The 15,358-nt window shown below is 45.0% G+C and overlaps 5 protein-coding genes across 5 annotated transcripts in view; 1 reads left to right on the plus strand and 4 right to left on the minus strand.

The window, feature by feature from the left end:
• The window catches only part of LOC110189416 (GTP-binding protein Di-Ras2), a 33,619-nt gene extending 31,347 nt beyond the window's left edge, over nt 1-2,272 (minus strand). The window contains exon 1 of the mRNA XM_020959475.2: nt 2,000-2,272. The gene's annotated coding sequence lies outside the window, so the exon portion shown is untranslated. The remainder of the gene's footprint in view (nt 1-1,999) is intronic.
• A 3,984-nt stretch (nt 2,273-6,256) lies between these two features.
• Nucleotides 6,257-9,075, minus strand: Spn42De (Serpin 42De). The gene is made up of 3 exons (XM_086838176.1): nt 6,792-9,075; nt 6,563-6,704; nt 6,257-6,496 (listed from the first exon to the last, which is right to left on the minus strand). The coding sequence occupies exons 1-3, from the start codon at nt 7,683-7,685 to the stop codon at nt 6,366-6,368; spliced, it is 1,167 nt and encodes a 388-aa protein (XP_086694302.1). The 5' UTR covers nt 7,686-9,075; the 3' UTR covers nt 6,257-6,365.
• A 172-nt stretch (nt 9,076-9,247) lies between these two features.
• Nucleotides 9,248-11,147, minus strand: Spn42Dd (Serpin 42Dd). Its single transcript, XM_020959910.2, has 4 exons — nt 10,975-11,147; nt 9,973-10,820; nt 9,780-9,921; nt 9,248-9,719 (listed from the first exon to the last, which is right to left on the minus strand). Exons 1-4 carry the CDS (start codon nt 10,985-10,987, stop codon nt 9,601-9,603), a joined length of 1,122 nt encoding a protein of 373 aa, XP_020815569.2. The 5' UTR covers nt 10,988-11,147; the 3' UTR covers nt 9,248-9,600.
• A 4-nt stretch (nt 11,148-11,151) lies between these two features.
• Nucleotides 11,152-13,205, minus strand: Spn42Dc (Serpin 42Dc). Its single transcript, XM_020959908.2, has 4 exons — nt 13,078-13,205; nt 11,695-12,576; nt 11,465-11,606; nt 11,152-11,409 (listed from the first exon to the last, which is right to left on the minus strand). The coding sequence occupies exons 2-4, from the start codon at nt 12,568-12,570 to the stop codon at nt 11,222-11,224; spliced, it is 1,206 nt and encodes a 401-aa protein (XP_020815567.2). The 5' UTR covers nt 12,571-12,576; nt 13,078-13,205; the 3' UTR covers nt 11,152-11,221.
• On the plus strand, nt 13,117-15,342 carry Spn42Db (Serpin 42Db). The gene is made up of 3 exons (XM_020959907.2): nt 13,117-14,351; nt 14,709-14,850; nt 14,921-15,342. Exons 1-3 carry the CDS (start codon nt 13,497-13,499, stop codon nt 15,136-15,138), a joined length of 1,215 nt encoding a protein of 404 aa, XP_020815566.2. The 5' UTR covers nt 13,117-13,496; the 3' UTR covers nt 15,139-15,342.
• The last annotated feature ends 16 nt before the right edge of the window (nt 15,343-15,358 follow it).

Raw genomic sequence — 15,358 nt, forward strand, 5'->3', positions numbered from 1 at the left:
TTCTGCTCCTGCTCATCCTCTTCCCATGTGCATTTTCAATTTGCTTTTCCTTTGCATAAGGATTGCAATTCACGCCAGCTGCCGGCGTTCTCACGGATAAGCCTGTGCGTACCACACTGCGTATGAGCGATGAGCAGGAGTGCCTCCCTTTGATGCAGGCACAATTAATTGCTCGTCCTTGAAGGTGTCACCTGCAACAACTGGGAGTCAGCCGAAGATGTGAGCACCACTATATGCCCGCAGGCATTCGGTTTATCAATTAGATGAGGCAGATATAATTAATAGCCCGCTCTGACAGCTCCTTTGTCCATGACAAATGGCAGCGAATGAACCACACACTCGGCCCAAGCCTGACTTTATCGACTTGATCCGGGGAAACTATGGTGCGAGTAAATGCCATCGCACTTCAGGCATCCGGTCCAGACTCCATTATGATATACAGTACAGTTGTGCAGTAGTGGGCTCTGGCCTGGTCCCCGAGGAGCCTGCTGGCAGCTGCTGGGCCCTACTTAAAGATACAATAAAAAAGCTGGCATTCCTACGGGGGCATCTGCATAACTGTGCGCCGTCGGGTAAGTATGGTGTGCGTGTGTGGTGTGTGTGCGCTTTATGCCCCATTCACAGGTCGGCGGGAAAAACGTTTAATCTAGCATAAACATATGGAACACAGGCATTTACATGCGACACACATTAGGGGATGAAGGCGCCAGGTGAGCTGGAGTACTGCCAGTACTTACTCCCTTTACGCTTTAATACAGGTCGCACTCGGCCCTTTAAGCGGGGAAATTAATTATTCAATCTCGGTGTGGGCTAAGCAAACAGTGGCAGCTTTCGATTAAGAAGAACTCTCATATTGGTAAGCAAAAAAGGAATATATAAACCTTTTCTTTTTTTTTGCTGACTCCCTGCCTGCTGTTGACTTTTCATCTCAAGGAAAAAATTATGAAATACTTGGAAAAACAATAGAAATAAAATATGTACATTTAGCGAATGAGTTTCAAGGAATGGGGAAAGAGGGGAATTTAAATGAATGTAATGGATAAGGACATTCCAGGAAGTCCTAAGCTCTGGCTTTACGGGAAAAGTTCCGGACTTATGACACATTCTTATTAAATATTATATAAGGCTTCCTAACTAGAAAAGAGTCCATTGATAACCGCACTATCGCAATGGCAACGAGTGAAAATCCCATAGCGCAGGACGAGGGAAACATGTTTAAATCCGATTACAAAGGATTCACAAGCCACTGTGGAAACCAGTATGGATTGGGTATTGCCATCGGGTGCTTTTTCCACCTTCTATTTATTTGACAAATTTCGAATTTATGATGGACTCCGGGGAAGAGTGAAAAACTCCCACATCCCAATCCCCATTGAAGCATGTGCGAGCTTTGTAATCGTAATAAAAATGCACAACATGGCACAACGCTCATCCCCAGTTCCAGCTCCTGCTCCTGGTCCTGCTCCTGGTCCTGTTTCTGGTCCTACTCCTCCGGGTGGGGGACACACAAAAGGCAGATCTAAAGGCAACTTAGAGCTTACTTAGACATGTTAACTGCTGCGAGGAGTCTTTGTCTCTACACCTCCGTAAGGAAAGGGACTGAGCGAAAGTTGCGGCGGCTACAAATTTAATGCGCTTACGATAAATTTTTATTATTCGAGCGAATGCTGCCGTTAAAATTGGATATTGAAGACCCCCATCCACCTAGAGCGGGGTGGGATTCGGGTAGATAGCATGCGGGAAATTTGAATTTTCCGCCATAATCGTAACTTGTCTCGGTTGGCAGGCACTTTAAAGTCTTTACTTTTGCACTTGCACTCAGTACGTGCTTTGTTTTTCTGCCCGTTGTTTATGCCTTAATGTGGTCATAAAATGCACGAGGTGGTGCCCAGGATGGGCGCATTCCAAATGACCGCACGTTCCTGGTCAAGCTGGACTCCGGGGTTGCTTGCCCATGGGTCTTAGTAGGTCACTGGGATTTACTATTAGCCGGGCTTACCTGGCGTATACTTAATCACCCCGAAAAACTAGTTAAACTGCTGGGGAAACTGCAAGTCGGCACGTGAGATTGATTAAATTTGTGATTTATGTTCCCTGGAATCACCCGGGAGCACACAAAACCACAGACACACGGAGGGCACTGTCCGAAGGACTTCAAATATAACCGTCGCTTCCTGGCACTTCACTCAAAGCTATGCTATATTCGCGCTAGTCCGGCTAGTCCTGTCTCGATCGAGGAGCGCGCGCGTGGCTATCAAGCTGGGAACTGGTTGGCCGCCGCCTTGGGAAGTGGCTTTTATAGGCTCCAACAGGCCACGAGGACTTACCGCCACAGCATTCAAAACACAACATGTTGCAGGCTGTGGTTACGACCAAAACAAACCTTCCAGAGCGTCAAGGCGCAGGCGTCGACCGGACAAAGCGAGGTCCTGGCCGGGCTTAGCAAAGTTAGGAACCGAAAGCTTTCAGAGCCGAGGATTACCCCTCCAACCTCGAACGGTTGCATGGTGGCTCGTCCCTCCGGCGCTGTCGGTTGGTAATAATTCCTTTGACAGTTCAATTTTGGGCAGACGGCCCCAAGTGTGTTTTTTGGCGAATTGGCATCTAATTATGGGTCACCCGTCTTTGTAAAGACTGCTGGAATACCTTGCTGTGGGATCACAAATGTAGTTCAATGCTGCGGTATTCTCCTTCCTTGAACATCTGTCACCCACTTGACCATCCGGTTTGCCCAGCAATCACTCATATCATCCTAACTGGCGAACTTTATTAGTTTGGACACTCCTCCCCAGAAGAAAACACTCCTGGCATGGGAATTAAATCTGAAGAGAGGCAGGAAGCCCTCATGTCAGGCACACAATCTCGTTTGGATGCTTGCGGTTTCCTGCGCAAATATTGGCATACAAATGTTAATTATCCGCAAAGGCGAACAAAGCTGGCAAAAGGCAAACAGTCTCTGGCACCTGGGGCGGGTTCAACGGGGCGTATGCTCGATAATTGTCGGGCATGCCAAGTCCTGTTCCCTCTCTTGTTAATATTCAATAGCTTGTATTAAATTCAAAGTGTTAACAAACTTTTGCACTTTGCATCGCCCCGGGTTGCGGACCCATTGAACACACACGCTGGCTGGCTGGCTGGCAAAAAAGGGACATCCTGGCGAGGACCAATGTCCTTCGGCGTCGCATGACGAGACAGGCCGGCCGACTGGCAGAGCGGCAGACATGTTCCAGCTCACTTGGGCAAGTATTTCATTAACCTGCCTCGTCCAGATACGCACATTGGCAGCTGCTGTCTTTGTGAAGAGCGTTAACTTGTTTTCCCGGAACATCCTTTCTGTCCTCCCCTTTGTGTGGGGCCTTACCGATGCCAGGACGAGCGTTAAATTGTGTCCAGCGACCGTTGGAGTGAGCTGGTATTTTATTATCATTTTTGTGGTAACCCCCACCCTGTCCATGGGGAAGTGCAAACTTTCAAACACTTCGGGGGCGTTCAGGGTTCAGTGAGCATTCCGCTTGCACCTGGCGGATCCCCACGTCAATGGAGTGCAGTCTGCATAAACACAATATGCAACTTAGCAACTTTCGAAATTAAATGCCAATTGCAAAAAAGCAATATGCGACACAGGAAAACCAAGGCAACCATCGCAATCAAAGAGCGCTCTTCCGCCCACGGTCACAGCTGTCCTCGGACAGAATGGTAAACTATTTTGAATGGTAAACATGCGCATGACATAATTCCTTAATTACCAAAGTTGTCAGACGCACTTAAAAGTGAGTTACAATTACAATTTGCCTCAACAATTGTCTGTTGCATGCTGCAGGTTGTGGAACGATAGTTCGGAATCCGCCACCTGCGGAGCGACTCAAACGTGTGCCCGACATGGCCATTAGGATGCAAGAACGTTGATGCTAGATACTTGTATTAAGGGGTCCTTGGAGTGTTCGCACAAAGGATTGTGACCTTTTCAGTTTAGTTTTTAAATGACTAGCAACCCAGCGTTTTAATAAAAGCTTTACATTTTCAGGTAGTTTTTAAACAGAATCAGCTGGAGTTATTTCTCTTATTGATTCTAGGGCCCCATTTTGTGCAAATTAATTGTAAGTATACATTATTTTGTAAGTCTTTGAGCTGTAGATCCTCCAGTCTGTATTCTTGGCACCATTAAGTTAATTTTTTGATCATATCTTTTCGATCAAAGCTATGTATATATTAGTTACTCAATGCAGTCATTATTTCCGACCCTTTAAATTACAATATATCAGCAGCTGAGACGATATATTCATGTCCTCCTTTTTTCTTGACTAGCGAACCAATTTTCAAAATCGTAACCTACCTTAAGCACCAAACAAACCTTATAAAAATACCATAAAAAATATAAATATCATTTACTTTTTCACCAAAAATATTATTAAAAAATTAAGATAACGCAAAAGCTTTAAAATTAAACTAACGAGCATGATTCACAAGATACAATAAAAAATTCATGGTCTTATAAAGATTCTTTCAGTTTCAGTGACTATTTCTGTAACATTTAAATTTCAAACATTTTCAAAAGACATTCAATGATGCATGAAATATATCATAACAATAAATGAATATACCTTCTCTATCTGCTGACCTAATATTTAATAATATTCCCAAGTAAAAGGGTTGCACATTTTTATCTCTCTGTCACAACACTTTTTATAATAAAGTTTGCGTTTCTGATATAAAAAAATACGAAAATATTTAGGAAGTGGAAGAAATGGTGGCTTGCCCTCACAAAAAGTTCTTAAGGTCTTCGGTTTCTACTAGCCACCAGGAGTCAAGTCGAAGAGTAATAAATAAAGTAAATAAATAAGTAGAGTACCCTTCGCTGATAGGTGGCGAGCAGATCAGACATTCCCTGTCAATTTGGGCAAACGAGCCAAAGACCTGTCAGCTCCAGAGGTGATTCGAGTGGGCGGCCCAAGTCCTGGCGGAGGAGAGTCCGCCCTAGTGCCCAGCAAGGAGTATCGTGCCGCGTTGCCTGCCGCCAAATACCAGTCCTGACACACCAACCATGCCACAGCCTAGCTTCAACCGCCTTCGCCCTTGGTACTTGTCGTGAAATTTTCTATTTGCAGATGCGCGCGATGCATTTCCTTTGCCTTTCCCAATGCGGTTGATGCTTTTGCTGCTGCTGCTGGTTGTGTTGTCATTTCAATTTCAATTTGCTGACGGAAACTTGAGCGTAGCCCCTGACAACGCAGCCGAAGTTTCGGCATCGCCCTGGCCACCAATTAGTGCCAGACCCAGAGCCGGAGCCAGAGCCATCCGGGGAGCACAACCTTCGAAAGTGTAACAAAATTCCAAGGAATTGTCGGGTCGCCAAGTGGAGGGCCAAACGGCACGGCAGCACGGATTTAATTAAAATGTTTTCCACGTGCGTAAATCCCGCTCTAATTGTTTCAAATCCCATCCAGCACTCGGCGGCAAGTCGGCGGGCGGTGCGCATCATTTCGCTCACAATAAACTTTAATAATGGCCCGAAATCATGGCCAGGTATATACGCCACAACATGTTATTAAAACCGGGTAGGGCCGGATATCACAGGCCGCCGCAAAAATTTGTCAAATTTAATTTACACCTGTTTAGAAGTATGCAAATATCCGCCCCCCGAGGCGGGTTTGTGTGGCATCAACGGTCAGGGCCTTTCAAATCCTCGCCAAAATGCCAGCGAGCAAAACACGGAGGACAACAATTTAGCTGCAGTCATAAACATTCGCTCCTGGGAAAAAAGGAAAGCGGAAAAAGGGAAAACAAAACGGAAAAAATGGGAAGGAAGGAGAGCTGAAGCCAGAGGATGTGTTGCGGATGATTGCAGCAAATTGCCAACACAGTTGTTGACTTTCGACCATGTGCGTGTCCGTGAGCGCTTGTGCTCGGTCCTTGGCCACTTACCACTGGCATTCAAATTGCAGCTTTTCCAGCTTTTCCCAGTGCAGCTAGCCTTCGGTCTTGACTCTTTTTGCTCGGCCGCCATGCCATGGATTGATAGCTATACTAACTTTGATTTATTACCAGCTGGAAACACTCACACACACACAGGGGACTGATACGGGTCTGCCAAACCCTGTCGCTTCTGGGCACTTGGCCAGGATCGGAGCTCGACAGTAGCAAGTCCTCTTAATAAACTATCAATGTCAACGGCAAACCGGATGGCTCTAATTACAGCAACATGGAGCAGCATGCCAGGAGCATTATGCAACCAGAGCTAATCAGCAGACCGGCTTGATATACTTGTCAGTGCTTGTGTCCCTGCACTTGACATCGAAAATTGGCGTTTATTGGATGCGAACAGGAGAACATATTGAGTTCGGGGAAGTTACTCACGCTCTTTGACGTTAGAGCTGGCTGACGTGGCCCATGAAGAGGATGCTCTGCGTGTCCTTGATGGCAAAGAAGAATGGGTGATCCGCCGTGAACTCAAAGATCTCCTCGCCCACCAACAGGGATTCCAGCTCCGCCTTGATAACTGCGGGTAAAGGGGAATCAATCTGCCGGGCAGTTCCTTCTCTGTACTTTTTGGTGGTAAACTTACAAGTGGCCCCGCTGGCAGTGGTTCCTTTTTCATTCACCTCAATGATGGCCTTGTGCTTCACCTCCGAGATGCGAAGGGGTGCCGAGGCTTGAAGCAGGCTGCCAAGATCCGCCTGGGGAGAGAATAGTTTCCGAATGCCCAGCTGTAAGAATGAGTTCGGTTATAAATTGTCTTTCAAATCAATTTTCGAAGAAAAATCTATTGCATTTTTAATGATTTCAGTACTTACCTCCTCCAGGACTGGCTGCAGGGGTACATCGAACTCGAATTTGAATTTTGGAAGTTGCACGTTGACCTTTCGTCTGCTCAACTGGGAACTTATTTCTCCCAAGTCCAGGCTATTCAGCTTCTGTTCGAGAGACGCCAGTCCCTGCTCCTCCTGTGGCAGGATGATCAGGAAGACGATATCCGTGCCTATGTATGGCAATTCCAGGGCTTTGGCCTTCAACTCTGACAGCTCGCCGCACCTAAAGTAATCCGATTGGGACATGGTGTCCACGCTGACCCTTCGACCGCCGTGATTGACAAAGTGGCGGGAAAATGTGGCGTAGTCGGGGAAGCTGCTCAGCCAGTCGGCCTTAAAGTAAATGGCGTTGACCAGAATGGCAGCCGTGCTTTCATCGAGGGAGTCCGGGCCAATGAGGCCCTTGATTTGCTGGTGGGTCTGCTCCTCCACCCAGGAGTTAATGCGCTTGGCCGCCTCTGCACTCCGGGTGAAGTTCACATTCTCGGCCCCTGCTGCGAAGTATTTGCTGACTAGCTCCTGATACACCTTGGCCAGCTGGAACTGCTGAGCCACATAAATCCGATTGGCATACTTCAATTTGGGCCCGAATTCATCTCCATCCCCTGCTTGCGACGGCTGCTGTCCTTTGGCCAGGAGCTGGGCGAAGTGCTGAGCCACCTCAGTTTTGCCAGCTCCCTCCAGGCCCAGTCCTTGCTTCAGCTCGTCGGCGGTGCTGCCTTCGGCGCTCATATAGGCCAGTGCCAAGCCCGTCCTTATGGACGACGGCGAAAGGATGATATTCTGACCTGGCTCAGCCTTGGCCAGTTGGCCATAAAGCTTCGAGGCGAATTTTGCATCGCCCGCAGAGCTCTTGGAGTAGTTAACTGTATTGGCCATGGCCAGAATCAAGACCTGGAGGAGAAAAATTAACAACGTAGCCTTGGCTGCCGATGGTTGACGTTGAAAATCAAACAAAACGGAAATTAATTCACAGCGTTTTTGGTACCAGAACCCTTACTACCTGCCTACCTGACATGATGGAACGAACTGAGCTAAATGCAAAATATGGTTCTCAGAAGAGCTGATTTTTTGTTTATCATTTGGACTTCGACAGGTTTCTTTGGAACGTTTTTTCTATTGGTGGTTGATTTTATGCTGTAATTCCCCCAGTCCTGCAACAGGTTTTGGTCTTCACCAAAATCTTATTCAAATTCTATAAAAAAAAACTATGCACCCACAACAAGATTACTGGAAAAACACAGATTTTACATAGAATAGGTTATTGGGAACTATAGTAGTATGTCCACTAACGTTAATATCAAATATTGTCCTGATTTTATATTATATTATTATATTATTATTATATTTCAAATATATCAGATATATATTTTATATTTTAAGGAACGTGAATTCTATAATAATCACATTTAGAGAATAAAAACTCCATTTGAATGACAAAAATTTCTTTACGGTTCTAAAATTTTAAGTTGTTAGTACACTTTTAAAATTTCGTTTATAATTTTAAAATTCTCTAGTAGTAAAGTTAAAAATAATAATCTAATATTATGGAATTTGACGCCTTGTAAGTTATTGATATGGAATTTCCCAATCTCAATTTTCACATACTTGTTTTTGCTAGAGGTTATTCCAATCAAATCCCCATTTATTTATTTCTAACCTTCTAAGCCATATTAAGTCATGATTTATTCAAGTCTTAATTGTAACAAATTAATTGCTAATTAAAACAATTAATGAATCATTGGAAGCAAAACATGTTACTATTCTTACTACTTACTAAGTACTAATACTAGAGTCAAAGGCTGACTCAGTAATCGTAGTAATAGCAAGCTAACATTAAGTGTGGCTTATCTAAATATAAAATAACCCATATAATTGATACATCCAATACATATGTATATCCCACATTTTTTTTAAAGGTTTGAGAATTCTGTTAAGAGCACATACTTTCACCAGAGCTCTCTTATCCGACTCTCTTTCTCTTTACACTCACGCTCCCATAACATACTTTGTCTATTTCGTTCTTCTCTTGGCGCTCTTTTTCTATTGTTGACACACGGTGATGTCATTTTGTTTACAAATAAATCAAATTCTCCTTACTCAAATAGTAGTTAAAATAATAAGTAGTTTATATATTTATTTGCTTTTATTTATTATCTATTTAAGTTTCTATTTACCCACAAAGTTACTCAAATATTTGGAGGTGATTCCTACTACTTTTTGAGGAAGTATCGTACGGTGCTGGGGCTTCTGCGTTCCACGGAGAACTAAACATTTTAGGGCACAGCTGACGCACTCTGTTTGGGAATGCTAATTAAAAAAGACACAAATGTGTTTTCCTAAAATGAGGGCCATCCACTTAACCTATTTCTATGCCTTCAAAGAAAGCCGAGCGAGAGATATACAATGTATCCCAAAATAGTAAGATCTAATTGCACGTATTGAGATTTAAAAACTGTAATTGATTTAATTGAAAAACATATGATAAGAAAGAGTTCAGAGGTTCAATAGGAAGTTTTAGGTAATGTTTTCTATAAAAATTTTCTTCCAATAGTTGAAAACCTCTTAAATACTATATTACATTAATCGGAAAAATCCAACCTTTGACATTTTCTTAGTTTCCCAACTTAAGAACTTCAGAATTTCACTTCAGGATTTAATATAATTCGATAATCTAATAGAGTTAAACATCAATTTGTTATATACCTGACAATTATTATAATTTATTAAAGTATGCAATTGTTTTTGGTTAGAATTTCTTTCCAGAACTTAATTTAATGAGTATTACAATTCTTCAGGGATTTACAACCCGTCCCTGAAAATATATAGTATCCTTATCACGAATGACAAATGCAAAGGGATGATTCGCAATGAAGCTCGTGCTGAATCCGGAGCGATTTGTGATGACTGCAGCTATGGATTAGGAAACATAAACAACATATACATTGGTGATTGATAAGCATTGTGACTTACAAGTGGCTGCCGCGGCCTCTGCACCCTCCTCGTTCACCTCCAGGTAGGCCTTGTGTGCGACTTGGCTGAGTTTTCCGGCAGACTTATCGGCAAACAATCCGCTCAGATCAGCCCTGTCCGAGAAAAGCTCTCGAATACCCAGCTAAAATAGAGTTATTAGACTTTAGAATTTTGTTATTAAAAGAAAACCCACCTTTTCCAGGGTTTCCTTCAACTCGTCGTGGAACTCGATCTTGAACCTGGGCAACACCACAAGCACCTCCTTCGGCATCAACAGCCGCGAGAAGCCAACGATTTTCTCTTCCAGGGCACTCAAGCCTCCCACTTCGTTGGGCAGAAAGATAAACATAGACAGGTTGGAGTTCCGGTACGGCAGCTCAATCACCCGGGCCTCCAGGTCGCGGAAGTAGTTCGTCCTAAAGTTCCCCAACTGCGTCATCATCGGCACGACCACGCTCTTATCGGAGGTCACGAGGAAGTCAGAGCTCCTGGTCTGTTTCGGGTCGAACCCGGACTCCCACTGACCCCTGAAGTAGATGGCATTCAGCAGCACCGCCATCACGTCGGTCGTCATGCTGCTGGGATCAATCATGTCCTTGATCTTGCCATCCGTCTGGCCCAGCACCCACTGGTTGATCCCCGCGGCCGCTGCAGGTCCATTGGCCAGGCTGATAAGCTCGGCTTCGGCCTGGAAAGCCTCTCGCACAACCTGATTGTAGCCCGGGCTCAAGGTGTACTGATCGTTGACGTAGATGCGGTTCGCCAGCTTCAATGTGGGACCCCCCTCTCGGCCCGGCAGACTGCCGAGGAGAGCCTTGTACCTGCTGGCCACCTCCTGTTTGTCGCCGGATGGCAGTCTCAGAGCACTCTGGATTTCCTGGGCTGTCAATCCACCCGCTCCCATGTAGACCATGCTGAGGGCTGCCTCTATGGAGAGCGGCGAAACAATGAGGTTTTCGTTGGCATGGCTCTTGGCCAGCGCCTGGTAGATCTCCTCGGAGGACTGGCACACCACAAAAGTGACCCACAGAATCAAGCCCACTGCGCAGAAAGATAAACGTGATAATACCATGAGAGGGCTTTACCTCAAGGGTATAACTTTTACACTTAAATATCTATTTTTGACACTTAAATTAATCGGAATCAATATGACGTTGCATTTATTTCCGGCATCACTTCTAGTTTTAGCACTCACACAAGTAATTCATTTGACCGCCACCAACGAACTGGTCCCCGAGAGAAGTAGCAATGTTAACTGAGCTGGATTTGCCAAGACTGGCTTATATATGCATCTTATCTCAGGCGAGATTGCAATTGCGGCTGAGAACGGAGCGTGAAACGCTCTTAGGTGGAAATTAAATGACTCTCGGGATTTCCCAGCTGTTGACACACTTTTATTGGGTCTCTCTGCCTCGTTTCTAAACTATACACTATACACTGACTTATAAGGCATGCGATGAAGCTACATCTCCTACCCCTTCTTCCGAATCTTCCTCGGAATCCCTCACCGGGGTCACGAATCGGCCGGCAAAGAACACTGCCTGGGCACTGCGAATGTAGAACACAAACGGATGATCCGCCCTGAACTGCCTCTTATTCATATTCAGCATCATGGGCACGATCTTCATAACTGCAAGTGGAGGCGGAAGTCAGAAAGGAAACGAGGGGTAATATCTGGTACTTACAGGTGACAGCTGCCGCTTCTGAGCCAGCCTCATTGACACTAATGTAGCCACGGTGCTTGGCCGCCGAGATCTTCTGTCCCTTCCGAGACGTGAAAAGTCCGTCCAGGAGAGCCTTGTCGCTAAAGACTTCTTCAATGCCAATCTGCAGGTGGAGAAGGTGATGTTGTCAACAGTCATCAACATGGGTTATTGTTAACTTTTCTCTCACTTTACGTAAATATATTTCTCACCTGTTTTAGTATATTCTTAAGGTCCACATCGTACTCTATGGTCATCCTAGGCAGGGCAATTTCCACGTCCTGCATGGTCATCGCCGCATCAATGTCGGCCAAGTCCACTTCCTTTAAACGACTCTCCAGATAGTGCAGACCACATTTATCATTGGGCAGCAGGATGAGCATGTGGATGTTTGAGTAGTCGTACGGCAGCTGCACGGCTCTCGCCTTCAAGTGTGGCAGGTCGGCGAACTTAAACTTATCCTCCTGGTACATCATATCAACCGGAACGCGGTTGGAAAGGTCCACATAGAAGTTCTCTTTCTGTGTGGACTCTGGCATGAAGGGCTTCTGCCAAAGTCCCTTGAAGTATAGAGCGTTGATGAGCACGGCGCTCGTCTCCTCGTTCACTGCGTCCGCCTGCAGCAAGTTACATATTTTGTGCTCCGTCTGCCGCTCCACCCAGTTATTGATCTTCAGCGTTGCTGCTGCCGAGTCGGCAAAATGTGCCGGCTTCGCCTTAGATTGGAAGAAGTCCATGGCCATCTCGTTAAACTCCGGCTTCAGTTCCAGGGCAGCGTTCACGTACAGTCGGTTGACTGACTTCAGGACGGGTCCCCTGGCACCATAGTTGCAGCTCGTCCGCCAGAACTCCCCGAAGGTGCGGGCAATGTGATGCCGGTCACCGGGACCGAGTTGTAGGACATTCCTGAGCTCCTCAGCCGTCGATCCTGAGGCACCCAGATAGGCCAGCGTCAGGCAACTTTGGACAGATGCAGGAGAGAAAACTGTGTTGACCAGGGGCTCCACACCCCGGGTGAGCACATCCTGGGTTATGGCATCTATAAGAATGCCCGCAAAGAGATTCCTGCTGTCTTGGGGATCACACATTTCAATCTATGAACAAGGGAAATTTGATCATGGATTTCAAATAAATGTACTCGTATTTGTCATTTGTTTATAGTGTGAAAGCTTATTCGGTTAGAGTTTTATATTTCTTATTTGAGAGCAGAAACGTGCGCGAATATTTTGTTTATTAAACTATTTTGTTTTGAAGGTTTCTCTCCGCATAAGGGTATTTCCCTTGACATTCACTTTCCGCACAATAAATTACTTTTCAGCACGCCATAAACGCCAATTAAATGATTAAAAATGCCACGACAAATGATAAGAAACGAAACACAACAAAAAACTCTTGCGGGTGGGTCTGCTCATCTTTTTCCCCGTTTTTCAGTTGTCGTTCAGATATGTCACTATATTCTTTCACTAAAACTCGCTGTGAATCCCTTAAATAGTGGAACTTTTAATTGTCTATAATTCCAACAGATATTTGTTTACTAATAAAGCAAATCTCCGACCTCATAGTGGCGCTTCTGATAACGATCAAAGATTACTTACACCGGAAAAAACAATCAAAAGCTGAGGAGGATCGAGCGTAGATTCAGATTCAAGGTGTCTGCCAGACGGTGCGGAGCTAACTGACACTCGGAACCATCGGCTGTGACTCACAACTGAACGAAAAGCGTCCCGATAAGATAAATTCCAAGAGAGCAGAGCGCCAGGTGCCTTTCGAGGAGAGAGAGCAAAAACTGATTAGCTGGAACAGAAGCACTTCCCCGACTCACAATCCGTCAGGTGGGCTGGCCGATAAACCGATGGCCCTTTCAATTCCAAACAATTATTCTAAGCCAGACAACTGTCATAGAAAATGAGTGTGCCTTGCCCCATCTACCTACAAAAGGAAAATGTGTAAAAGTTCCCAATGAGTCCAAATTGAATGCCGCCACTTCAGTAGCCACCAAAAGATCACTTCCACCATGCAGGACTCGGATTTTGCCAAAGACTTGGAGCACTTCACCTTCCGCCTGCACGATCAGCTTACAAAAGCCAATCCCGACCAGAACGTCGTTTACTCGCCGCTATCCATCCGCACTTCCGGAGGCATGCTGCGGATGGGAGCTACTGCGGAATCACCCACGGCCGATGAGTTGGACGAGGGGCTCCGGTTCAGCTCTGGCGACGTGCAGAGAATAGCAACGAGCTTCGATATCGTTCTTAAGGCCTACGAGCAGTGTGGGATCCTAAAAATGGCCAACCGAATATACGTGATGATGGGTCTCACGCTCAACAAGCAGTTTAACAGCATTTTGGAGAACAACTTCCGCTCTAAGCCCACCGAGATTGACTTCGGCAGTGCCCAAGCGGCCAGCGACATCAATAGCTGGGTAGAGTCCCAGACAAATGAGCTAATCAAGGACCTCATCGGCCCCGATGTCCTATCAACGAACACACGACTGGTGCTAGTCAATGCCATACACTTGAAGGGCGAGTGGGCTGTCAAATTCAATGAAGAATTCACCGAACCAGAGGACTTCTTCCTGTTGACGAAAAAAAAGATCACCGTACCCATGATGCATACGAAAAACCAGTTTTTCTTTGGTGACCTACCGAATCTGAATGCCACTGCCCTCAGGATGGACTACACCGCATGCAACCTGGCCATGATCATCCTTCTGCCGAACGAGGATTCCAGTCTGCCAAACCTAGAGAACATGCTGGCTAGCACTTCCCTGTTGTCTATATTGTCGAAGATGTCCCTGAAACAAGTTGATGTGAAAATTCCAAAATTCCGAGCCGAGTTTCAACAGGAGTTAGAAAGTGCATTCAAACTGGTCAGCTAAAATAGATTTCCACTACCTGGTACCCATAGGATACATTGGTATTATAAGGGGAATCTCCATCAAGGTTTCTCCCCAAACTAGTATTTCAGTTCGTAAGCTACCTTTAAAACGATTATTTCAAATGATTCGGTAGAATGTGTAAATGTAACGTTTACACAAAGTCTAGTATCCCAAACTTAGCATCCTTCCTTGTATTTAAAGTCGATCGGAGTAATCCTGGGAGTCTTCAGAAGATGCTCGCTTAACGTCATTTGTCTTTTCGTTTAATGGGTACCGGGTATATTATAGTCGTGCACATTTGACTGTATCTTTCTAATTTGTTTATTTGTACTATCTCCTTACGCATAGATGGGCATGGGTCGTATATTCAGCAATCAGGCAGAGCTCGGAGAAATGATATCTTCTAAGGAGAGCATTTCAGTCTCCAAAATCATACACAAAGCCTTTATTGAAGTCAACGAATTCGGCACCGAGGCAGCCGCCGCAACGGGTGAGTTTCTGTCCTTTTTCTGTTTCGGGTTTAACCTTAAACACCCTTTTCCTAAATCCCCAAACTTTAGCTCTGACAATCACCTTTAGGAGCATGTCAGTTCCAAAGATGTTCCATGCCAACAGACCCTTCTTTTATGGCATCTTCGACAAGGTCCATGGCTTTCTGTTCGTTGGCCGATACATCACTCCGGTAATTGAAAGGGCAAGAAGATGCAAATGTCCTATTGACAAATCCTGCGAAAAGTGCTCTCACTGCAAGCAATGTCTGTCACAAAAAAAGGATTGAACATGATTCCCGGTACAACATACTACTAAGAAAATCTTTGGATACAAAATTACTTGCATTTGTTTTACTTGGCAATAAATACAATAAAATTAGGAGTAAGGCAACCAAGAGAAGAATGAAACGATATAAAGTATATATACAACTAAAATGAGTCATGTTTTCCAAGTGATTATCGAAATACATATGTCTTGAAAACCCTAAAAATAACATTAACTTTATG

The sequence above is a fragment of the Drosophila serrata genome, unplaced genomic scaffold (genome assembly GCF_035046125.1).
Source record: "Drosophila serrata isolate PLE 108 unplaced genomic scaffold, ASM3504612v1 contig_347, whole genome shotgun sequence".
Lineage (NCBI taxonomy): Eukaryota > Metazoa > Arthropoda > Insecta > Diptera > Drosophilidae > Drosophila > Drosophila serrata.

Coding starts and splice junctions, on each gene's coding strand:
- Spn42De (XM_086838176.1), bottom strand. CDS start 7,685: ATGGCCAATACAGTTAACTACTCCAAGAGCTCTGCGGGCGATGCAAAA. Junction 6,705..6,791: donor TGCAGCCAGTCCTGGAGGAG/GTAAGTACTGAA, acceptor TCATTCTTACAG/CTGGGCATTCGGAAACTATT. Junction 6,497..6,562: donor CACTGCCAGCGGGGCCACTT/GTAAGTTTACCA, acceptor CTTTACCCGCAG/TTATCAAGGCGGAGCTGGAA.
- Spn42Dc (XM_020959908.2), bottom strand. CDS start 12,570: ATGTGTGATCCCCAAGACAGCAGGAATCTCTTTGCGGGCATTCTTATA. Junction 11,607..11,694: donor TTAAGAATATACTAAAACAG/GTGAGAAATATA, acceptor CTCCACCTGCAG/ATTGGCATTGAAGAAGTCTT. Junction 11,410..11,464: donor AGAAGCGGCAGCTGTCACCT/GTAAGTACCAGA, acceptor CTCCACTTGCAG/TTATGAAGATCGTGCCCATG.
- Spn42Db (XM_020959907.2), top strand. CDS start 13,497: ATGCAGGACTCGGATTTTGCCAAAGACTTGGAGCACTTCACCTTCCGC. Junction 14,352..14,708: donor TAGAAAGTGCATTCAAACTG/GTCAGCTAAAAT, acceptor CCTTACGCATAG/ATGGGCATGGGTCGTATATT. Junction 14,851..14,920: donor CGAGGCAGCCGCCGCAACGG/GTGAGTTTCTGT, acceptor CCCAAACTTTAG/CTCTGACAATCACCTTTAGG.
- Spn42Dd (XM_020959910.2), bottom strand. Junction 9,922..9,972: donor TGAAGGAAACCCTGGAAAAG/GTGGGTTTTCTT, acceptor ACTCTATTTTAG/CTGGGTATTCGAGAGCTTTT. Junction 9,720..9,779: donor AGAGGCCGCGGCAGCCACTT/GTAAGTCACAAT, acceptor CCTAATCCATAG/CTGCAGTCATCACAAATCGC.